This window comes from Carettochelys insculpta, chromosome 5 (genome assembly GCF_033958435.1).
Source record: "Carettochelys insculpta isolate YL-2023 chromosome 5, ASM3395843v1, whole genome shotgun sequence".
NCBI lineage: Eukaryota > Metazoa > Chordata > Testudines > Carettochelyidae > Carettochelys > Carettochelys insculpta.
Genome location: NC_134141.1, coordinates 90,480,377 through 90,505,005, shown reverse-complemented (window position 1 = coordinate 90,505,005; position 24,629 = coordinate 90,480,377). Strand labels below are relative to the sequence as shown.

Below are 24,629 nucleotides of genomic sequence, written 5' to 3'. Positions count from 1 at the left end.
GAGCGGTTGCCGGCTGTCCCGGAGAGCGGCTCTCTGAGGCATAGTCCCCGCCTGCGGGCTCTGGGGGAAGCTCACGGGAACGCCTCGCGGCCTGCTCCACCGCCGGCAGCTGAGGCGCTAACCCTAAGGGTGGGGGGAACGGCCCGTTACCATGATGAGCTCCCCGCGACCCGGGCTGGTTCCAACGCGTCTCAATCCTGCGCGCGCTCTGCTCTTACTGGCTGTGTCCGGCAGCCGCCGAAAAGCTCTATCGCGTCACTGTCGGGCGCCCGGCGGGCAGCCCGTGTCTCAGGGGAGTGACGCACGCTAACATGGCTTCCGCAGACTCGGAGCGCAAGAGGAGGAAGCTGGAGGAAGGATCGGTGACTGCCGTTGCCGGGGACGAAGATGAGGGAGCGGAGGAAGAGGAGCGCTGGGTCGGGCCCCTCCCGGGCGAGGCTGCTCAGCCGAAAAAGAGGAGAGGTAACGCGGGGAGCCGCACTGTGGTCCGGGAATCGGAGGAGGGAGGCGGTCTGGGTAGGCGCAGGGACACGGTTGTGCCTGGAGGCTCGGATCGTGCAGGGTGCTGCGGGTAATCGCCGTCGAGACCTTTGCCTCGATGGCATTTCTGAGGGAACTGCACCCCCCAAACGCGTCTGTGATCCAGTTCCGCGTGACCAGCTCCTTCTCCCCGTGAAAAATAACAAAAATACCTTTGTTCTCTCGTTGTAAGAGGCAATCGGGAAAACTTTGTGCCCCAGCTGAGGACTTTTCATGTTCGTGGTGCTGTCTGAAGTGTGGAATTAACTGCTAGCAGTACGTGAATGAGTTTTGTCCAAAAGTAGTTCCTCCTTCATTAATGCAACAAGGACATATGCATGAGATACTGTTTTTTCTGTCTAGTTTTGAAGGTCGTATAGCATGAGAACTTTAGAACTTTTCCTTGTTCCAAATCTCCCATGCATCTCTTGCCCTTAAGTAGGGTTAGGAACAGACATTACAAGATGTCACTTGTTATGGCTGTGATTGGTGAAAATGGGTACAGTCTTAACTTTACTACTCAGAGTAACTGTTATTCATGGTATAGAAGTAAGACGTGCATTGAAACCTACAGTCTGAAATGACAACAAGAAGTCCTGTGGCCCCTTATAGACAGATATTTTGGAGCATAAGTTTTCCTGGGCAAAGACCTGCTTTGTCAAATGCATGAGTGGGGGTGGTTTCAGAGGAGAATTTAAAGGAGTCTCAGTGAATGGGAGGGCCAGAGCTGACAAGGTCTGTTCAGTCAGGGTGGATGTGGCCCATTGCTGGCAGTTAATGTGAAGTTGTGAACATCGAGGGTGCGTCTGCACTTGCATTCCTCTTTCAAAAGAGATATACAAATGAGGTAAATAAAAAATGCAAATGAGGTTTAAATTTGCATATTTGAAACTTCATTTGGATATTCTGATTTCAAAAGAGCTTCTTTCAAAAGAAGAAAGCCAGTGCAGACACTGCTCTTTCAAAAGTAAACCCCATCTTCAAAAGAATCCTTCTTCCCATTAAATAAAGGGAAGAAGGATTCTTTCAAAGGTGGGTTTACTTTCAAAAGAGCAGCGTCTACACTGGCTTTCTTTTAAAATAAACTCTTTCAAAATTAGAATATGCAAACGAGGTAGCAAATATGCAAATTTACACCTCATTTGCATTTTTATTTACCTCATTTGTGTCCCTCTTTCAAAAGAGGAATGCAAGCGTAGATGCACCCTGAGAAAGGAGATGTTTTCACTTATGAAGATTAATTATTACTCCACAAAAAAGGAAATACATAATCCATGCCACGAAAGATATACTTTAAGGAGAATACCTGGAAGAACACATTCTTGAAATCTTAGCAAAAGAACATGTATTGGCAATCAGCTGCTTGTAACTTTGTTGTTACAATTCAGTTACCTAATTGACATTCCCATTGGCTGTGTCTACACGAGCCCCTTACTTTCAAAAGGGGCATGTTAATGAGGAGGTTTGAAAGATGCTATTAGGCATTGCAATGAATATGCAGTGCCTCATTAGCATAATGTAGACACAGTGATTCGAAAGTGCAGCTTTTCAACTCGTGCGCCGCCCATGGTGCCAGGACCTTCCAAAAGGACCCTCCCAGTTTTCAAAAGCCTTTCTTCCTAATACTAGGTAGGTTACCAGATAGCCATTGCAGCGCCTCATTAGCATCTTTTGAACCTGCTCATTAACATTCCCCTTTCGAAAGGAAGGGGCTCATGTAGACACAACCATTGTGAATTTTGCTTAACACAAACATGGGTTTGACTCTTTGTGGAGAACAGCCCTACTAAATTAGACAGCAATGAGTGCAGTAGCCTTCAGCTAGATAAATAGCTATGCTTGTGATGTAAGGAACTAGACCAGAAAGAATCTGCTTCGTCTGACAGTCTATTAATGAAATAGGTAGCGATGCCAATTGTTACATTTGAAATGGGGACACGCAAATCATAAAAGAAAAAGGTGATACAATAAAAGAACTTTCAAAATATCTACTTGCCCTCAAAATTGTGCAATATCTTCACATTTTTCTCTTTAGTTTATTTATCAATCCCACATTTTTGTCATGTCAAACTTTGATTGCAAAGTCTTCAAGACAGTAACTATGTTTTCACAACTTTTCTGAGATACCAGATGTGTTTTTGAATGTTCAAAAATAGCAAAATTACATCTGTCTTATCAGTGAACACAACTCTTATTTGTCAGATTTTGTCATCCTGGAACTGAAGATTCAGGATTTGTTTGTTTGTTATATGAGTTCTTTCATGACTTTAGTTTATAGGTCACCTTTTCTAATATGAGTTATTTCTTCAGCAGGCTGTGCTGACCTTAGATCAGAAAACTTCATCTGTTTGCTACTGGGCATCGTTGTCCTTTGTTTGTTATATTAACTGTAAAAGGTCCACTTTTATAGGTATCTGAAGTTATGGCTTGCTATGGTGCTATGTATCAACTATCATATGTGAACAGCTATTTTGATACCGGGTCTGTCAGTTCCCAGTCCCAGGTGCTTCAGAGGGAACTACACATGAAATAAGTTGTTTTCTATATCCAGCCTTTAAATAATGGCATATGCCCTGAGGCTTGAAGGTTTATGCCCTTTCTAACCATTATTTTTCTTTTAATCCTTACCAATATGTGACTAAATGTTCTTATTATCCTTAATGCCCAAACTAGTTTGAATCTTGCAAAGTAGTGTGTGTTCCCAACACTAACACTTTTGTCAGTTTTCTTAAATTTACGGCTTTTTAACTTAATTGAAATACGCTTGCTTTTTTTCTGCCAAGAATGTATAAAAATGCCTGACTTACCTTCTATGCATCCTTTATGAATTTGTAAACCTTTACCATGTCTCATCTTCTTTGTCCTCTTTCTAAATTAGCCTTTTTAACTTCTCTTCATGTGCAAGTTTTTCATATGTCAGATAATTTTCTCTGCCGGTCTCAGAAACCCCGGTATTTCTGCTATATTTTTTCTTAGATGGGATAGTTAGAACTGAATATATTCATCCAAAAGAGGATGTACTGTCAATTTATAGAATGATGTTGTATTTATAGTATTTTTACATCCCATTACTGATGCATCCCAGATTTTTGTTTGCCTTTTTAATCTCTGCTGTACATTCAGACACCTTCATCATTTGCTCATCTCTATTGCTCTTTAACCCAGTCATAAGATTTATTAAGTAAGAGGGACTTGTAGCGAATTTTCTTCATAATGGTGTCTCTTGTTACCACTCCTACAGGAACAGTAATCAAAAATGATGAAGTTGTAGCACCTAGCCAAAGGAGCCTTATGCTTGCATTGCAGTCCAATGCACTTGTTCTATGTGCATTGCAGTGCACTGTCTGCCATCATTGTTTATATACTGCACAAAATTTTGCACAGGTTGAACCTTTTCAATCCAGCACTCTCTTGTCTGGCGACATGCATAATCTGGCATTTTAGTTAGTCAGACAAACACTTATCATGGGTGTGGACAAGTTTTCCCGAGTCCCATTAAATTTGTTTACAGCCATCGGTCCTGGCTCTCAGTGTTCTGTGCTGTTACTTGTCTGTAATTTACCTCTGAATCGCTTCAAAGAGCTCAGAAAGCAGTGTTGATAATGTTGCTATGCAATATTGACTTCCCATGGTCCTGCAATTCTCTCTTTCAACACTGGTCTGGCAAGGGTGCCAAACTATAGAGGTTCAACTTGCAGTTGCCTTATCTCCTCTCTATAAAAAGTAACATGAAATCTAAATATTATGCTTTCGACATTCATCTCTTGTCTTGCCAAGTTTGGCTACATCTACACGTGCACGCTACGTCGAAATAGTCTATTTCGATGAATAACATCTACGCGTCCTCCAGGGCTGGCAGTGTCGACGTTCAACTTCGACGTTGGGCAGCACCACATCGAAATAGGTGCTGCGAGGGAACGTCTACACGCCAAAGTAGCACACATCGAAATAAGGGTGCCAGGAACAGCTGTAGACAGGGTCACAGGGCAGACTCAACAGCAAGCCACTCCCTTAAAGGGCCCCTCCCAGACACAGTTGCACTAAACAACACAAGATCCACAGAGCCGACAACTGGTTGCAGACCCTGTGCATGCAGCATGGATCCCCAGCTGCGGCAGCAGCAGCCAGAAGCCCTGGGCTAAGGGCTGCTGCACACAATGACCATAGAGCCCCGCAGGGGCTGGAGAGAGAGCGTCTCTCAACCCCTCAGCTGATGGCCGCCATGGTGGACCCTGCTATTTCGATGGTGCAGGATGCAGATTGTCTACACGTGCCCTACTTCGACGTTCAACTTCGAAGTAGGGCGCTATTCCCATCCCCTCATGGGGTTAGCGACTTCGACGTCTCGCCACCTAACGTCGATTTCAACTTTGAAATAGCGCCCAACACGTGTAGCCGTGACGGGCGCTATTTCGAAGTTGGCGCCGCTACTTCGAAGTAGCGTGCACGTGTAGACACGGCCTTTGGGTCATCAGGGAAAGGTGCAACCATTTCTCTAATAGTATCAATCACTGGCTATGCTTTCCCCACCAATGGGGATGATTTACTAGGGTACAGTTGTTTGTGTGCAACTGGTTAGACCCACAAGTGGAAGTCTAACAAATCCTAGAGGGCTAGGATTGTAAAATTTATTAAACTGAATGCCACTGCTTTTATCATTAAGTTCTCCCTCTTAGACTTGAGGTCCCATGATTATACTCTTATGTCTAGCTAACATTATAAATATTTTTATGATGACTATCAAGAAGTGGGTCATGACTAACCATCTCTTTTCTTTGAATAAATTTGACACCTCAGCCTGAGATGCATCGACACATGTGTCCCCAAACTTCTGAAAATTATAGGTATTCTTTAACAAGACAATTTTTCTATAGCGACTCTGTTTTCAAAGTTTTGTGAAAGACATCCTTTAAATGAGAACCAGTGTACTTTAAAGACGTATTTGCATAAAGCCAAATTCTAAGTTTGGATGCTTAAGCTAACTTCATTAGTGCTGGGCAGTAGGAGGGAGACAGCATCTTTTTAGGGACAGACTTTGGGCCTTTGGCATTAATGTTTTATTACTTCAGAAAATAGATGTAATTGTTTAAAAGGGTGTACTTATTTATGTATTAATAGAAATAGATATTAGATGTTTATAGTTAGCAGTTGGGAGATCTGGGTTAAAAGATAGTAGTAGAAATTTCATTCATTATGTTAGCGTGATGCATTGATATCTCAGCTTTCTAACTAAAACTTAAGCAGGTAAGCTAAACCAAGTGTAAATAATAGAGAGCCAAAGATGGGATATAATATTTATTAAAAGGAAATAATTTCTACTTTTCTCTTATTTTGTTCAGTCCTTGAATTTGAACATGTCTACCTTGAAAATCTTCCGAGTGCTTCAATGTATGAACGCAGTTACATGCACAGAGATGTCATTACACATGTAGTGTGTACTAAGTGAGTCCTTTGTTTTACACAGTGTCTTGCAGTTCCAAAACTTTTATGTGTAAATGATAGTCTCCTTTTTTTTTCCACAAGTGCTTTTCTAAGAGAATATGATGATTCTGGAGAAGGGGTTTTAAATTTCTCAGAGCTAATTCAAATAAATTTGGTTTGGTTAAAGAGACACAAATTTGAAATTTAGTCCATTTTGTTGTTGTTGTTTTTTAAATAAAAGAAGTACTGTGTATCCCCAAACCAAGTTTTGTGGATTTAAAACCCCATTTTCCAATCTTAAACTACTTTTTCCCATCCTTATTTCTGTGTGAAATGACACTAATATGAGAAGCTATATATTAAATGCAGCCATATGGATTAGGTAAACAACAGCAGAGACAGAAGAAATATCTGAAACTCCATATGATTGCATGTTACTTCTAACAATAGTGGGATTAAAAAAATTAGGCTGAAATGTGATGTTTAAATTGTTGTAGTCTTTACAGAGGAAGTTGTACAGTTCAGGAAGGCAATATTTTTTTAAATGATTAATACTGAAATTGAACTGCTACTGTACACTTTGACAGACTGTCATGGTAGATTGCTTACAGTAAGAAATGAAGAAAATTTTACTGATATTCACAGTCTTGATACTATCTGTTCCCCACTAGCTGCAAATAAATTATATATTCATGTTGTACTTTTTCTGAGTGAAGAAAAAGGAGAAAATGCATATGTGTCTCCATAGTTATTCTGTAGTAGTAAATTGATCTTGTGCACCATTATTGTTTTCCTTCTAAGTTCTAACTTTGAGTTTCAGTTGATGTGTTTATCACTGCAGGACTGATTTTATCATAACTGCCAGCCATGATGGGCATGTAAAATTCTGGAAGAAAGTAGAAGAAGGGATTGAATTTGTTAAACATTTTCGTAGCCATTTAGGTAAGAAATTATGTTTTATTTGACCTGTATGTAATAGAACACATTCTTTCTTGAACTCTACCATCTATGTTATGTTTGTAATATGTAATAGTAATTAAATATTTGTATCATCAGGCGTTCTCCAAAGCTGAAGAATTTGGTTCTAGTCTATTATGCAATAAGGTTCTGAGGGCATAGGACTTACCGTGGAAATGAACTTTTAATGTTTGTTAGGTGTATCATTTACAGGATTATTAACAATTTATTTTATAATTTTCTGTGCTTTATGTATACAGTAGGGTCTCAACATTTGCAGCGGTTCCGTGTTGGGAACCCTCACGAATGTTGAATTTTGTGAATATGGCAGTCCCTGCATGCCAGTGCTGCTGCCCAGGGCCTGGAGGGAAGTGGCAGCTGCCGGCTCTCCTGCCTGGGGCCCCGGGGGAAGCTGCTGCTCCAGATGCTCGTGAATAATTAAATTTGCGAGCTGTAGGTTTGCAAATATTGAGACTTTACTGTACCTTCAGAACTTAAACAATACTGAATATTAATGGTAACAGTAAACCTTGTAAATTGCTATTTTTAATTAGATGTACTTCAGTCAATGTTTTAAAAAAATATCATTTATATTAATTCTAAAAGTTTAATTGCTACCATTGACTTCAAAAGGTATGTTTACACACAAAAGTTTGATCCTTTCTGAGCCAAAAAAAAACACACATTATTTTCTAAAGTGGGATTAGTGGACCAATTTAAAATATAACTGCTTTCATGTTGAGTCACTAATTCTCTGTACTATGACTGACTACTCCAAGGCAAGGCACACATGCCCTGTGTCTACATGTGCTCCTTCCTTTCGAGAGGGGCATGTTAATGAGCGGGTACAAAAGATGCTAATGAGGCTCTGCAATGAATATGCAGCGCCTTATTAGCATAATGGCAGCCGTGGCAATTCAAAAGTGTGGCTTTTTGAAACACGTGCCGCCCATGGAGTTGGGACCTTCCGAAAGGAACCCCCCCCCAGTTTTCGAAAGCCCTTCTTCCGATCACCAGATAAGAAGAAGGGGCTTTCGAAAACTGGAGGGGTCCTTTCGGAAGGTCCCGTCTCCATGAGCGGTGCGTGATTCGAAAAGCTGCACTTTCGAATCGCCGTGGCCGCCATTATGGTAATAAGGCGCTGCGTATTCATTGCAGAGCCTCATTAACATCTTTTGAACCCGCTCATTAACATACCCCTTTCGAAAGAAAGGGGCACGTGTAGACCCAGCCATGAAGAATGCAATGTAGAGCTTTTTTTTTAATTTGTGTATTACAGTTTTAAAATAGAGATGCTATATACAGCAATTACAGTTCTAAAACAGGGGTGGGGGAATTATTTTTAGTGGGGAGCTGCTCCCAAGTTTTTGGTAAGTGGTTAAGAACCATACTTTTCTATGGATGAGATATGGGGCCTGGGACAGAGATTAGGTGCAGAAGGGAGCTCAGAGTAAGAGACTGGGGTGCAGAAATGTGCATGAGGTCTGTGTGAGAGAGAGAGAGTTTGGTTGAAGGAAGGAGGTGTGACTTGGAGTGGGGGGATTGGGGTGGAGGGCCTGGGAGGGCATATGTGTGCAGGAAAGGATTCTGGCCTGCAGAAGGAATGTTGGAGGAGTATGTGTGCAGAGGGTTTGGGTGGGGACCTAGGGCAGGAAGGATTAGTGACCCGAGAAGGGAGTTGGACTGTGGGAAGTGGTGGAGTACCAGAGGCAGACTGTGGCTGGGAGGTGCTTGCCTAAGCAGCTCCTGACCATCAGCCTAGAGGGACACTCAGGCAGGATCCCTGCCAGGTCCTTCAAAGCGTGTGGCTGCTCCATGTACCCCTCTGGGGTTGTGAGGGGTGGAAGGAAGGCTTCGAATGCTGCCCCCACCTCCAGTACAATCTGTTAGCTCCCATTAGCTGCTTTTGGCAAATGGGAGCTAAGAGAATCATAGAATAACAAAACACTAGAACTGAAATGGGCCTCGAGGGCATCAGGTCCAGTTCTCTGCCCATGCATCAGGACTAAGCTCCATCTGTACCATCCCTGTTAGATATTTATTTAACCGACTCCTAAATATCTCCAGTGACAGAGATTCAGCCACCACTCTAGGCAATTTATTTCAGTAATAACCACCCTGATAATTAGGAAATTTTTCCTAATGTCCAGTCTAAACCTTCTTTGCTGGTATTGAAACCCATTGCTTCTTGTCCTATTTTCAGAAGCTAAGGAGATTAATTTTTCTCCCTCCTCCTTGTAACACAGTTTTAGGTGCTTGAATACTGCTATCATGTCCCCTCTCAGACTTCTCAGTTCCAAACTATACACACCCAGTTATTTTAATCTTCTCTCACAGGTCATATTTTTTAATCCAGACCTTTAATCATTTTAGATGCTCTTCTCTGGCCCCTTTCCAGTTTCCTCACAGATTATGCTGTAGGAGGGGGCAGCCAATGGAAACTGGCTAGGGTGCAGTGAGAAATTGTGCTGAAGGTGGAAGCAGCAGGTGAAGCCTCCCAACATGGGGTGCAGAGAGGCACATAGAGCAGCTAGCAGCTTGGAGTTTCTCCCTGTCTGAGGATCTTTGTGGGGTCGGCCAGATTCAAAGGCTTAGTGGGCCATATTTGCCCTTCCTTGCTCTAAAATGTTAATCAGATAGTTTGATCCTCTCTACTTTAAAGTGGTAAATAGAGTTTTCAAGCAACGCATGAAGAGTATCTGTCTTTTCCATGTTTTAATATTATATTGGGTTTATTGTAACAGGGGTCATTGAGAGTATTGCAGTTAGTTCAGAAGGGGCATTATTCTGTTCTGTTGGGGATGACAAAGCAATGAAGGTATTTGATGTAGTGAACTTTGATATGATCAACATGCTGAAACTTGGGTAAGTTCATTATTCTGTAAAATCATTTTTGGTGATTGTGTTTTGAGTACTTTGAATAAGAGTTAATACAACCAAATTCTGTTTGATCATTTTATGTTAAAATAAATTCACTCAGCTTTAACTTAACCGACTTATGGGAGTGTGTGCTATTAGAAATGTGCCCAGCAGTTGAGAGATTTTCTGATACATACTGAGTTGTAATATATGTCTCTCTTACCACCTGCCATAAAAGTGTGCAGGTAAAGTTTTCATACTTTTCGGTATGTCTTGCATCTGGTGGTTCGGAACTCTACTGTTTAGCACAAATTTAACTTGTAAACATGAAAAATGGCAGAGCATTGTGCTGTACAGTTGGTGGATTTCTTTTTAATTTCCTACCTCTAATAAAAATAAAATAGAAGTTTAAACACAGTGCATTAAGGATTTATTTTATGGTGTTACACAGGTACAGTACTCCACAGTGGTTTGTACATACAAAAGCTGTAGTAATAGACATTGTTTATCCTTCATTATGATGGCCTGGACAATTCCATAATCTACCATAGATAGCTTATTTCCCAAGGTTGCTGGATTAAAGAGGTACTGAAGTGTACTAAAATAAGGCTTATTGGTCTAATTCCCAGGATCTCTATGAGCACCCTTTTTAAAGATAGGCATATCGTTGGTTATTCTCCAATCTTCAGGTTCATTTTTAATTATAGAGTACCTATGTTTTCTAGCAATCAAACCATTTCATTTTAAATTCCTTAAGTATTCTTCATAGATAAAATCTGGTACTGGTGGTTTATTATAGGCTATTTGATCTCTGTGTTAGTCAGTTTGTAATATAATTTGCAATTATAGTCTATTTGATCTCTTTATTAGTGAGTTTGTAATATAGCCCTTGTGATTTATTGCAGGACGAGATCCTGCTCCTGTTGAATTTGATGGCAAAACTGTCTTTGTCTTCAGTTGCATTAGAATCTGATTTGCAATTATCAGTTTCAGGACAGAGGAAAAAATACCATTGAGTCATAAAAGTGCAGTGGTAATAGAGATGTTTTAGTACATCACAAACATTTCTGATTTTTCTCCACCTACCTTTCATACCCTCACTTCTTGTCACAACTGTTTTGTGAAGCAGTTTGGCTAACTGGCCTACCTAAATATTTAGGGTGTAGGCTCCTCAAAGGCACTTTCCTTTGGTAACATGACTGAATTTTCATAGACCTCATATCATCAAAGCTCGTAAATAACAATTCTTTCCCTCTACATTTTGGTTTCAAATTGAAAGTCCACTTGACTTCAAAAAGTTGAGGAGGTAACTTGGTACATATGCCCTCGACTGTCACATTACTTATCTCTCCATGTATGAAAAATAATACTGAACAGAAATGTAGGTCTTAGACTAATGTGTAGCAAAATGTTATTTGCAATATTGGTGTAGCCATGTTGCTCCCAGAATGCTAGCAAAACAAGATGGCTGAAGTAGTATCTATTATTTTTTAGATAAATCAAGACCTGCTTATTTGATTTTTTTTCCCCTCCACTTTGCATTTCAGCTACTACCCTGGCCAGTGTGAATGGATATACTGCCCTGGAGATGCCATATCTTCTGTTGCATCTTCGGAGAAGAGCACAGGAAAGATATTCATATATGATGGTCGAGGAAATAACCAGCCTCTTCATGTTTTTGATAAACTCCATACCTCCCCTCTTACTCAGATACGACTGAACCCCACATACAAAGTAGTAGTGTCTTCAGACAAGTCTGGAATGATTGAATACTGGACTGGGCCTCCTCATGAATATAAATTCCCCAAAAATGTGAACTGGGAGTATAAAACAGATACAGATTTATATGAATTTGCTAAATGTAAAGCCTATCTATCCAGTATATGTTTCTCACCTGATGGCAAGAAAATGGCTACTATTGGTTCCGATAGAAAAGTTAGAATTTTCCGGTTCTTGACTGGGAAGCTTATGAGAATTTTTGATGAGTCTCTGAGTGTGAGTTAAGTTTTACTTCTGTCTTCTGGCTTATTTTTTTGTGTATTAAATTACTTGCCAGTACCTTTTATTTAATTTGTCACTAATTTTTATAAAGATGGGTTTTATTACTTACCTTATCTCACAAAGACGTTTCTCCATCCGCCCACCCCCGCAAATTAACATCTTTAATCTTACACTTCAAGGGTCTCTAATTTCTACATGTTAATCTGTGCTAAACATACTTTGAAATTTAATTGCTATTTTTCATCTGGGAAATTTTATAATTTTTGGGCAACTTCACTGACCATTTGCTAGAAGCATTTGAAAAAAATGTTTGCTTTAATCAAAATCAGGGAAAAAATAATCTTTTTACACTTTGATTTGTTGAGTAAACATTTTTTTTTCTTCGCCCATGGTTTTGGATGCTAACTAGAAATCAGGTTTTGATAGTCAAAATAAAAATAATTCTAATTGTGTATATTTCAGTTCCTGCTTTAGCTAAAGGAAATACTTGAATGATTGACTCAAATATTTAAGCATATGAGTAATTGAGTAATCCTACTAAAGTTAAAGTTAAGCAAGTATTTCAGTGTTTTGCTAGATCACAGCATTATTTTACATCCATGATCGATTATTTTGTTTCTGTAGATGTTTACTGAGCTGCAGCAGATGAGACAACAGCTGCCAGACATGGAGTTTGGCCGACGTATGGCTGTTGAGCGTGAGTTAGAGAAGGTGGATGCAGTCAGGTTAATTAACATAATTTTTGATGAAACTGGACACTTCGTGCTGTATGGAACAATGCTGGGTATTAAAGTCATAAATGTAGAAACTAACCGGTAAGTATTATTCCAACTGTGTTTATGCACTTACCTATAAAGTCTGAGAGGTATAGCTATGTTAGTCTGTAACTTCAACAGCAATAAGCAGTCCTAAACAATGTATTGGGTCATAAGCTTTTATAGGTAAAACCCACTTCATGCAATGATTACTCTCAAAAAGTCTCATTTCAGCCAATTTTTTTTTCAGTATTGTTGTTCCATTTTAAATTTTGCATGTTAATCTATTTCTTAAGGCAGTCATAAATTTAATTAGTCTGAAAATAAAACATTCATGTGCCAAATATTAAATTTTGTGGCTCACAACATATAAAATGTAAGAAGGGTATGCATAAAAATCTTTGGAATAAGTATTTTGCACAGACAATTCGTTTGGTCTGATATTGAATACAATCATATACACATGGAAAGTTAGTGACCATCTTGTTTATAATTCTGCACTGCAGAATAAATGAGGATCAATGGGTTTGGGTTTTTTAGGGTACAGAAGGCTGAGTAGTAATTTCCTTAGCAGTTTTGAAAGGGAAATGCGTTGTTTTTAAAAAGAAAAAAAAAAGCTGTCATAGCATTCCAACCTAACCCCTTCCTTTCTCTACATAGATACACAAATGAGTAAATATTTGTTAAAATGAGGTGCAGTATTTCCTGAATCGTGCTAAGAGTCTAGTTATGGCTGGAGTGGTGTGTATGACATGGAAGTTTAACAGTTGTATTTTTTTTTTTTTTTAACATCATGTACCACAGGTGTGTTCGTATCTTAGGCAAACAGGAAAATATCAGGGTAATGCAACTGGCTTTGTTCCAAGGTGTAGCAAAGAAACATCGTGCTGCAACCACTATAGAGATGAAAGCATCTGAAAACCCTGTTCTGCAGAATGTCCAGGCAGATCCAACAATTGTCTGCACAGCTTTCAAAAAGAACAGGTTTTACATGGTATGTGTGGTTTCTGTTTGGAGGATTTAAATCTTGGATTCATCTATTTTGTGTGTTTATTTTGTTTCTTAAATCTTTTATTCCATACTTTCTAATGTGTGTTTGTCTTGAATTCTGTCAGAGAAACAACTTTCCCAGACAAGTTTCCTTAAATTACAACAATATTTCAGAATTTTTAGTCTGGAGATATTTATGAGTAACTTTATGGACCTTCTGTTTTTACTAAGTTGGTCAGGCATTTGTGAATCTTGGTCTCCTTTATATCTGAAAGTTTTTGTTCTGGTGTTTGGCAATTAAGATTTTGAAGCTATATTTATATTCAGCTTTGTAATTATTTTACAGAGTCTGGAAATTCCAATGAAAGATCAGGGTCGTTTGTGCTAAGCACTGTATAGACAAGTAACAAACTTTCATTGCAGAAGTCCAACTGTCAGTTGCTTAACTAGTACTTGTGCTTAACCTTGATTGTTACCATTCAGTTCCAAGTGTGTGTACTCCAAACTGTCAGAAGGCACCTATAGTAACTGAACCATGACTTTCAAAAGTACAGACCAGAAAGAAAAGTTTGACAGGATCTGGGACCTTTCTGTTTATCAGACTTACAGGAAATGCACAGTGTATTTCAGTGACTGTAATTGGCACCTGAAACTTTATTATATGCACAATTGTTGCTGTATTCAGACACACCTCTGCCTTTTGATCATTTTTCTGTCTTTTCTAACTAGTTTTGTCTTCTGCCTTTTATGGACTAGTCTACAGATCATATTGCTGTAGCTAGAAGCATTTCTTTGAATTAATGTATTTCTGTAGAGTGTTATATTAGTATGAAGAAAGAATAAGCATACTTACCATTCCTGTGTAGTTAAACCCAGAGAGGCTTGCAACTTCACCTGATCCTAGTGAAAAAGGGCATTGCATGAGCATGAATGCATTTCACCTTTGCACATTTTACATTCTCCCTCCGCCCCTCCCTAAAAAGAAGTGTGTGTTAAAGGTATGGAGGAGGTCTAGAGGAGAGATCTCACAAAGGACTACTTGGATTTTCAAATATCTATACAAGTTGAACCCTTTCAAGTCCAGCTCCCTTGGGGCCTGACTGGTGCTGAATGAGAGAATTTGCTGGAACGAGGGAGGTCAATATTGTTTAGCAGCATTATCAACAATTCCACTGCTTACTGGGCACTTAGAAGACAGTTAGGGGTAAACTAGAACTAAATAGCAGGAAAAAATTCTGAGAGCCAGGACAGGTGACTGTAAACAAATTTGGCTATATCCATAATAAGTGGTCTTCCAGCTAACTAAAATCAAGCCAGACTACAGATGATGTTGGGCGAGAGTGTGCCGGACTACAGAGGTTCAAGCTGTATTGCTGGTTGTGACCCTTTAATCTGCAGATGGAAGGAGTGCCAGCATTTGTATGGCCCTCCAAATTTAAAGTAAATAAATAAATAGCAATCTTTGTCTTTTGTTCTTCAGTTTACCAAACGTGAACCAGAAGATACAAAGAGTGCAGATTCTGACAGAGATGTATTTAATGAGAAACCATCTAAAGAAGAGGTCATGGCAGCTACTCAAGCTGAAGGTCCCAAAAGAGTTTCTGATAGTGCCATTATCCACACAAGCATGGGAGATATTCATGTCAAGCTTTTCCCTGTTGAGTATGTATTTGGTACCTTTTTTGAAATAGTTCTGCTTTCTAGTGTTCCTTTCTTTGAGTCTGTTTTTTGTCAGTTACCAAGTCAGGATAATTTGACTTCCGCTCCTCCATTCCCCTTACTACATAACATAATTGTTTGCCTAATTGATTAATTAATTATACACATCCAACCCCTGGGATGTTAAGAAACACGTCAGGGCAAATAAGAGCTGAAAGCAGCAGTAAGGGTAGTGGTTCTCTATATATGTATTGTTATCGGAGTCTTCTTTTGAACCTATAAATCTCCATGTCTGCTTGTGCAATGGCTGACTCAGTTGTTAAGTCTCACCTACTATTTTCCTTTCTTCTGTGTTCTTGGTTTACTTTTCATTTTCTGATTTATGGATTTTGCTTTACCTTGTGTTCTTTCTCTGACTCTCCTCTGTTCCTCCCCTTTGCCCCACTCCCAATGTTGCTGTGATACAGCACAGTTGTGTGAAAATTAAGTGTAACCAGAGAGATAGCAGAGATGTGTTATTTTATGCAATCTAGGGAAAAGGAGAAAAGCTTGTAGCTGGCAGCAGCAGATCTAGGAACAGCTTTCTAAACCAGAGGGATGGTTCATCCTGCAACTCCTGAGGGAATTGCTTTATGCATAAATTGTGTGCCATTGGAAACCTGAAGCCTCTTGAGAGCTACCCTTCTCTGTCAAAATTTTATCCTATTATGGAGAAAGATGGTTCCTGGGAGTTTTTTGTGCAACTGTGAATGAACTTTAAGCCTCCTTTAAGCTGGCATGCAACTGGGAAGAGTTCTGTATACAAATGTATGTCTCCTCTGTCCACATCGGTACTTGCATATTCCAACATCTGCTTCTTCTCAGCTTTCCAAGCCCACTTAAGGATAAAAAAATCCCTAGGAAATTAATACACAAAATCTTTTTGTTGTGAAGCACTTAGGGTTTCTTGCATGTGTAGCAGTTGTGACATAGTTTCACAAACACATGGACATGAATAGGAAAACCACTTAACTCTATGTACCCTATGCTCCTCCTCTGATCGGCACATATATGCCTTACCATTACCATAGCCACTGCCATGCACCACAACCTCCCAATCATGCTAGTTTTGCATCAGTCCCTTCAAACCAACCTATCCGTATATAATGAACTATCACACCACATTTCCACAACTAATAGTACTACAAGTGTGTAGTTTTGTAAAAGAGTTTGTTGAAGAGGACAGAGTTAAGATTCAGAATGCATGGTTTGTAGTATACAGCATTTGTGATAAATGGTTTGTTGCATGCTTCTGAGTGGATAAGCCAGATATGTATAGATAAGTGACATAACTTTTCCGATACGTGTATAGCAGCCCTACCTGCTTTACAACAATGTTTTTTTTGTGAAGATTAAGTGTAATGTTGTTACATTTTTCTGTACCTGTATTACTGTAACTCTCTGTCAGAGAACCTTTCACCATCATTTCTAAAGTTTATTTTATTAGCAGTAATAATAATTAGCAGTAATGGGGAATTTAGCCCCTCTGTGATCCAAACAATATTTTTATGTTGACGACCCTCATTTTCAGTGTTAAAGGAGGAGAACCTGTGTAGCTCTGTGCTGATCAAGAAGTTTCTTTTAGCACTAGCGATCTTAATCCTTAAATGTCTTACCTCCATTAGATGGCATTGAGCATGTCCCTTGCTGTATTCACTCACACTGCAGTGTGAGAAAATTACCTGGGTAAAGGGATACAAATCATTTTTCTACTTGGGAGTTGCATGCTACTGCTGTGGCGAACATTGGTTCCAGTTTGTTAATATATTGGTGTTTTATATACAGGGTCGTGAGTGGAACATTGGGAAGAAATACAGTAAACTCTTTCATATCCAGCAGCCCCACGACCAGGAGGTTGCCAGATAGTTAAATATTCTGGATAATAGACAGGTATACCTACCAATGCATAACACTAAAGAAAACCAAAATTAGATATTTAGAAACAAACAAAAATGTATGCTGAGTACTTTATTTACCACAACAGTAGTACTGTACACTGTAAATTTACTCTGTATTTGCTGTATTTACTTGCTGTATTCATTATACTGTACTTACAGAAAACATAACTAAAATTTACTTATGGTTAAAGTGCCAGGTATTTGAGAGTTCTGGATGATAGAATGCCGGGTATGAAAGAGTTTACTGTAATGTCTAGTGGTTGAAGCACTGGACTAGGATTTGGGAAAACTGCCTTTTTTTGACCTGACTGTGCTGTTGATCACATGTGTGACCTTAGGCGAGTTATTGCACCCATCTTTGCTTCCTGTTCCTCCCCCCCGCCCTCCCCCCCCCCCCGCCTTTTTTTTTTTTCGGTCTGGTACTTGTTAAGCTTATAAACTGTGTGGGACAGAGAGGCTGGGTCTACACTAGCCAGTTCTTTTGGAAAACCAGGCCCTTTTTCAAAAGAACATGCAGAGCGCGTCCACACAAAAAATGTGCTCTTTCAATCTGAAATCAAAAACATGGCTCTTCTTCCAGAAGCCCTCTTCTGCTCACGGATTAAGAAGAGCACCTTCTTTCAAAAGCTTCTTCTGAAAAACACGTCTGTGGAACGCTTTGCACGCTTTTTCCAAAGTTCAGTTCTCGTGGTGGATTTTTTGATCCTTAACCCATTCTGTTGAATGAGTGAGGGGTTCTGTGGATGCTCTCTATTGAAAAAGTGATTTAACCTTTGTTTTTTGTGTGTGGACACACCCTTTCAAAGTAAGTTTTTTTTTTTTTTGGAAGAGATCTTCCAGAAGAACTTCTTTCGAAAGATCACTGTATTGTAGATGTAGCCAGACTGTATAATTATGTGTTTTTGTGTAGTGCCTAGTACAATAGATCCCCATCTCAGGTGATGCATCTAAAGGCACTACCATAATACAAGTAGTAAGTATCATTTAGTCTTGCCTTAAACTTGTTTTGCACCTGCAGGTGCCCCAAAACAGTAGAGAATTTCTGTGTACACAGCAGGAATGGTTACTACAATGGCCACACATTTCACCGTATTATCAAGGTAATTTACAAAAGACTAATGCTTTTCTTGTTGGTTTGTCTGAGACAAAATACAGAGGATAAGACATTTGCGACAGTTCTGTCTAAACTTGTACGTTATATTGCTTTCTGTGTTATAATTAAGCATGCTGAATTATTGTCCTTAAATCAGTTAAACTGTCTTTTTTGGAATTGTTTCATAGAGACCATCAGGCTTTACAGGGAACTGTTAGATTTTGAAAATAGTTAACCTTAATAAATTGTATGGTTCAGTTTAAAAGTAATAGTCTTGCTGGTAAACTGCAGAGCAAACCTGAAAAGTGAGATTTTTAAGTGCAGATTGCAGTAGAACATCAAAGTTACTGGTACCCAGGGGACAGAGGTAACTAAGGGAAAGTATAAATGGAAAGGTGAAAGGTAAGCCAGCCCCTGTTTCAAAAGTTGTAGGAACCCCTCTCTTCCTGTATCCATCACCGGTATTGGATAATCCCAGGGTGTTCCGCTCCCAGTGTAGCATAAATAATGAGGGAAACTCATTAAGTAAATTCACAAAATATATTACAATGTTAAATTACAGTAACTGGAAAATGTGAATGAGAATAACCAACCAATCAAGCAATAACAAGCATCTGATCATAAACATCTAACTAAATAGAATTGCTGGGATTGTATACAAAAGGAATGAAGCCTAGGCCCAAATACCCATTTAATAGCATTAGGAAGAACTCTAGAAAGTTCCTCGAAAATAAAGAAAGGAAAATAAAGAAAGTTTAACTTTGGGGGTTGTGTAGCCAAAGCCTGGGACCTATAACCCTTAAGTTAATTTTAAGCTCTTGGGGAGGAACTCTAGGGAGATCCCAAAGAAGATGCTCTGTCTCCTCTTTTGGAGGTACAGCTATGATGGCCCAGTGCAGATAGAAGTGCAGATGGGAGCACTTGCATCTCTCTTAGATGGAACAGCTACACCCAAATGCTTCTCAGATGGAATAGAGAGCTCTGGCCCACACTTGAGAGCCAGGTAGTCTCTGGGCCATGTGCAACAGTATTTGTGCTGTGGGCACAAATTAGAGTCATGCAGAGTTATGCACCTTCCTGAGGTAATGGAATTCTCAGTCAGGTTTTGACAGGAAAATCCAGTCAAGACCAGCTTAGTCCCCAGCCCTGAGTTCCAGCATGGACTCCTTTTTAAAATGGAGTGTCTTCCTCATGATAGGCACAAATGTCCAGATACCTCATATTTATTGTTGTATTATTAATATTAGTATCTTTAACACAACTAGTAATTACATTACCCCTCAACAATTACAAACACCAGAGTTATGAGCTGATCAGTTAACTACATACCTCCATTTGGAATCGGAAACACACATACAGGCAGCAGGAGAAACCAAAAAAAAAGCAAAAACATTACAGCACTGTGTTAAATATGAACTACTTAAAAAAAGGGGAGGAAGCAGCATTCTTTTTCTGCATAATAATGTTTCAAAGCTGTATTAAATCAACATTCAGTTGTAAACTTTTGAAAGAATAACCATAACATATGGTTCAGAGTTACAAACAACATGCATTTCCAGGGCATTTGTAACTCTGAGGTTCTGACGTACTATACTTGAATATCCTTGCTCACTAGGACAAAAACAAAACAAAGACGGAAACAAACCCTCTGCAAAACTTTTATTGTGCTTGGTTCACTGAAGATATCATAGAACACATTATTATGTCATACCAGTAAAAGTAAGTTGCAATGAGGCTGATGTTTGCGATGCTACATTTTGAGATCTTTTGTGAACTAAGCTGTATCAGGAAGATTTTGCAAGAGAATTTTTTTTTTCTTGATCCTGATACTTACCCTAGTCGAAATCATTTGGACTACATCACTTTTTCTGCAAATCCATAAACTCTGACTTGGCATTGGAAGCTCCAATGTCACCCATCCAGTTCTCTTGTAAAAAAGGAAATATTTTCAGACATCATTCCCTGAATGTAAGAACCCTGACATTCTCTGGGATGTTCCCATTGTGTTTATTTTCTACCTATATTGGACAGTGAGAAGCAGGTGCTTGGTTCCTTGCTGCAGAAGAAGTGCCAGAAGACAACATGATCAAGGGAGAGGGGTAGAGCTCTAGTTGGGAACCAAAAAACCAACAACAAATAAACCCTGCTTCCAGAAGGTAGAAGAAAAGCAAAGAAAAAAAAATACGAAAGTGGCCAGACTGTGTAAGTGAAAAGCAAGGAGGCAATGTAGTGGCTCATTGTATTCTAGAAGCTTTGGCTTGCAGAGTCCTATAAGACATCATTTAGAACTCAAAGTGGACACATAGGGGTTAGATAAATCTCTGCTTCAGGAATGGACAGCTTTTAAACCTTAAACTCTGAGGCTACGTCTACCTAGCCCCTTGTTTTCGAGAGGGGCATGGTAATGAGCAAGGTTGGAAGATGCTAATGAGCCTTTTCCATGAAGATGCAGTGCCTCATTAGCATAATGGCGGCTGTGGCAATGCAAAAGTGCCTCCTGTTTTGACTAGGGCTTTTCGAAAGGACCCCCCAGTCTTTGATAGCCTCTTATTCCTATTTGGCTTTAGGAATAAGGGGCTTCAAAGACTGGGAGTTCCTTTCAAAAGGCCCCCCATCTACATGGGAAGTGTGTGATTCGAAAGTGGCACTTTCAAATTGCTGCAGCTGGCATTATGCTAATGAGTCTCTACGTATTCATAGCAGCACCTCATTAGCATCTGACGAAGTGTCTCATTAGCATTTAGCATCCCGCTATCGAAAGGTGGGGGCTAGTGTAGACATAGCCTTGTTGTATGGGATAACAAAATAAGCTGATACTTTTGCAGAAATTACTGAATTGCAGGTATATAACCCTTTCAGGCTTTATATGTTGCCAGCAAGACACACTAGAAGATCTCATATTGATGATGAACTGGACATCACTTAAAAAAAGTTGAGGCACTCTGGATTTTATTTTAACACTTGCATATCTTATGTAAATGTCAGTTTTAAAATCAAATCTTCTGTAGAGTTTCACAGCCTTGCAGATATGTATATTCTGCAGCAAGATGTGGTGATGTGTGGTATTCCTATGCAGGGTTTTATGATTCAAACTGGTGACCCAACTGGTACAGGAATGGGAGGTGAAAGCATCTGGGGAGGAGAATTTGAAGATGAGTTTCATTCAACGTTACGACATGATAGACCCTATACACTTAGTATGGCTAATGCAGGATCAAACACCAATGGCTCCCAGTTCTTCATAACAGTGGTACCAACTGTAAGTAATATTTAAAACTCTGTTTAGGGTCTAATTTGAAGACGCGCCATATTCATACTACATAAAGAAGCAGTTCTGTAGTGAAAAAGGAGGATGCCATTGTGTAACTAATTTTATGTAGTTATTGATGTGATAAAATGACTTTGCTGAAGTTTGACTGAAAAACGTTTGAGTAATTAAACTTATGACAATGAAAGGCTTTTGACTTGAGAAAAAGCCGCGTTGATTTTTTTGTACCTTATCGTAGATTATGGAATTATTCATTATCAGGTGTTACATCTGTTTTCATTTTTGTGTATTAAAAAAATACCCTTTTTTCTAAGGCTGGTCAGAACTTCTGTATGGAGATATAGCAGGCATGGAAACTACTGTTACTTGTGGCCTGCTATGGTCAGGCTTTGCACAGGTGGTTGAGATTTGGGCCCAAAATCTCTCCGTTAATACTTTCATTTCTGTGTGATATAGTTCACTATATAATAGGAGTAGGAAAGTTTCGTGTGTAAGTGCTTTGCTTCCTTAAAAAAATCTGTCTGTGAACTATCTTTTACTATTGTAGAGTTTTGTTATATTTTTAATGAGAGAGCTATTTTAAGGGGCATTTGTAAACAATAGCTGATGTTGAGAGAGCTATGGGCTACGTCTACACGTGCCGCAAACTTCGAAATGGCCACGCAAATGGCCATTTCGAAGTTTACTAATGAAGCGCTGAAATGCATATTCAGCGCTTCATTAGCATGCGGGCGGCAGCGGCGCTTCGAAATTGACGTGCCTCCTTTTCAAAAGGACCCTGCCTACTTCGAAGTCCCCTTATTCCCATCAGCTCATGGGAATAAGGGGACTTTGAAGTAGGTGGCGTCCTTTCGAAAAGGAGCCCCATCTGGACAAGGCATGTGGCGGCAAGCCACGTCAATTTCGAAGCGCCGCTGCCACCCACATGCTAATGAAGCGCTGAATATGCATTTCAGCGCTTCGTTAGTAAACTTCGAAATGGCCATTTCGAAGTTTGGGGCACGTGTAGACATGGCCATGGTGCCAATCTATAAGCAGGGAAATGGTATGAACTTAGGATCTACTGCCTAATTACTCATAAATTTTAACTTTAACCATTTTCTGGTGGTGGTAAAACAGTAGATAATATTATCACAATTGAGTGTCCAGTATGTGAAATCTTTACGCTTCATTTATAAATAGGGTGGAATGGAATTTATACAAATTGATATTCCAGTTAGAAAAGTTTTTTTCATTATTGAAATTCTGAATTAAAATGACTACATTTTTGCTTTGTGTGGTATTTTATTAATGCTTAGGTGTAAACAAATGATAAATGATTTAATGTATAAAAAGTACCTAGCTTCAGAGACTTACATGCTTCCACTGTATATTTTCAGAATAATTAACAGTGAATACATATTAAAGTGCAAAGCTTAAAATTTAATAATCTTGGTATACCAACACATTTGTGTTCACTTACTCTGGAACTAAATCTCTTCCTGTGTTACAATTTAACCTGCAGAATGCTTACTGTTTTAACAAACATTCTGTTTCCTCCCTTCATCTCACCCTCTGAACAGCCATGGCTGGATAACAAGCACAGTGTGTTTGGACGAGTAACTAAAGGAATGGAAGTTGTTCAGAGAATCTCAAATGTGAAAGTAAATCCCAAAACTGACAAACCATATGAAGATGTCAGCATCATTAATATCACTGTGAAGTAAAACAGAATATGAAAAATCCTACTTTAAAAAATAATGTTCTGGGACATAAAACCAACAAAACCATTTTTTTTTACTAGTTTTCTGTTCTGAAAAGCCACACGAATGAGCAAATACCATTTCCTTTCATTAATCATTGACGTGAAATGCCCTTAATTGTATTTTTAATAACTATATTTTTAAAATAAAAAGTAACCATGTTTACTAAACTTTGTGTTTCTTGCATCTTTTCTATGTTAAATTACATGAAAGTTTACGTTCAGAATGTTTGGAGGGTACTGCTTTTGGCATATTCATAAGTATAAATATTAATCTAACTTTGCATTATTCTTGATAATGTCTTCTTTACTGAGTTTTTCTATATGTTTGCATTTCTGTCTTGAATTTATAATTCATGCCAAAAATTGGTTCTTTCCCCGTCAAGATTGATATTTTTGGCAGCACAAATATGAGCATTTCATGTTGTCTGCCAATAAATACAGCCTTTCAACACAGCTGCTTCTGTCACATGCATGCACGTATATCCCAACATTAGAAAAAAAGTTGTGACCATAGTACAGGTTGTACCTCCCTCGTCTGGCATCCTCAGGACTTGAGTGGTGCCAGAAGAGCAGATGTGCCAGACAAGGGGAGGTCCCGCGGCTGCAGGGCTCCTGGCAGGGCTGGCTCCCTACCATGGGGCTCCTGGCAGGGCTTCTGACTGGGGCTCAGCTCCCTGACCTAGGGCTCCCCCAAGCAGACTGCTAGCAGGGCTGCTCTGGCCCCATACAGTTGTAGCTCTAAGGTCCAGCAAAATTCATAGTCCTGCTGGATGAGGGATGATACCAGACAAGAGAGTTTCAATCTGTACATGGGATTTGTCTCTGTTCTTTGGAGCTTGTGTATGTATCGCTAGCTAAGTACCATTAAGCTGGAAAACTAAGGGTCAGTTGCTGAAATACTAATGCATACAATTTTGTTTAGGTTGGTGTGTGTTGCTTGATTTTGGACTGCAGTTAAGCCCTCAGACTTTTCATTATTTTTTGACTTTTAAAGCTTGTTTCTTAATTGCTAACAGTAGACTCAATGGAATAATAAACTTCTAGTTCTCCCTATAATTTCCACACAAATATTTCTTCCCACTAAAATATGTGGTTGATTGAGGTGTCTTCACTGTTAATTTCAACTCGGCATGCTGCCATTCTAGATGTTCCAGTAATGTCTGTTTTACTTAAATGAAGAGCAGATAACTGAGATCACCTTTCTGGACTTCTAGTGAATTTGTGCCAAACATGATCATATCACTGATGCTCTTCTTACACAATAATTTTAACACTATCAAAAATTGTTAGTTGGGTTCATGTAATCATAGGCCATAGCATAAGACTTAAATGGGTTAGTGTTTAGGATACGTTGTTCATGAAACCTGCTATAGAATGCCAGACCTATATTTCTTCTCTTCAACTGAAATTTTCTCTTCATTCTAGA

The 24,629-nt window shown here is 39.3% G+C and overlaps 1 protein-coding gene across 1 annotated transcript; it reads left to right on the top strand.

Moving 5' to 3' along the window:
• Positions 1 to 310: 310 nt before the first annotated feature.
• PPWD1 (peptidylprolyl isomerase domain and WD repeat containing 1) lies at positions 311 to 23,334 on the top strand. The gene is made up of 11 exons (XM_074995513.1): positions 311 to 462; positions 5,859 to 5,961; positions 6,782 to 6,882; positions 9,642 to 9,762; positions 11,304 to 11,751; positions 12,382 to 12,572; positions 13,317 to 13,506; positions 14,983 to 15,164; positions 18,117 to 18,198; positions 21,268 to 21,450; positions 23,022 to 23,334. The coding sequence occupies exons 1-11, from the start codon at positions 312 to 314 to the stop codon at positions 23,163 to 23,165; spliced, it is 1,896 nt and encodes a 631-aa protein (XP_074851614.1). The 5' UTR covers position 311; the 3' UTR covers positions 23,166 to 23,334.
• Positions 23,335 to 24,629: the final 1,295 nt, after the last annotated feature.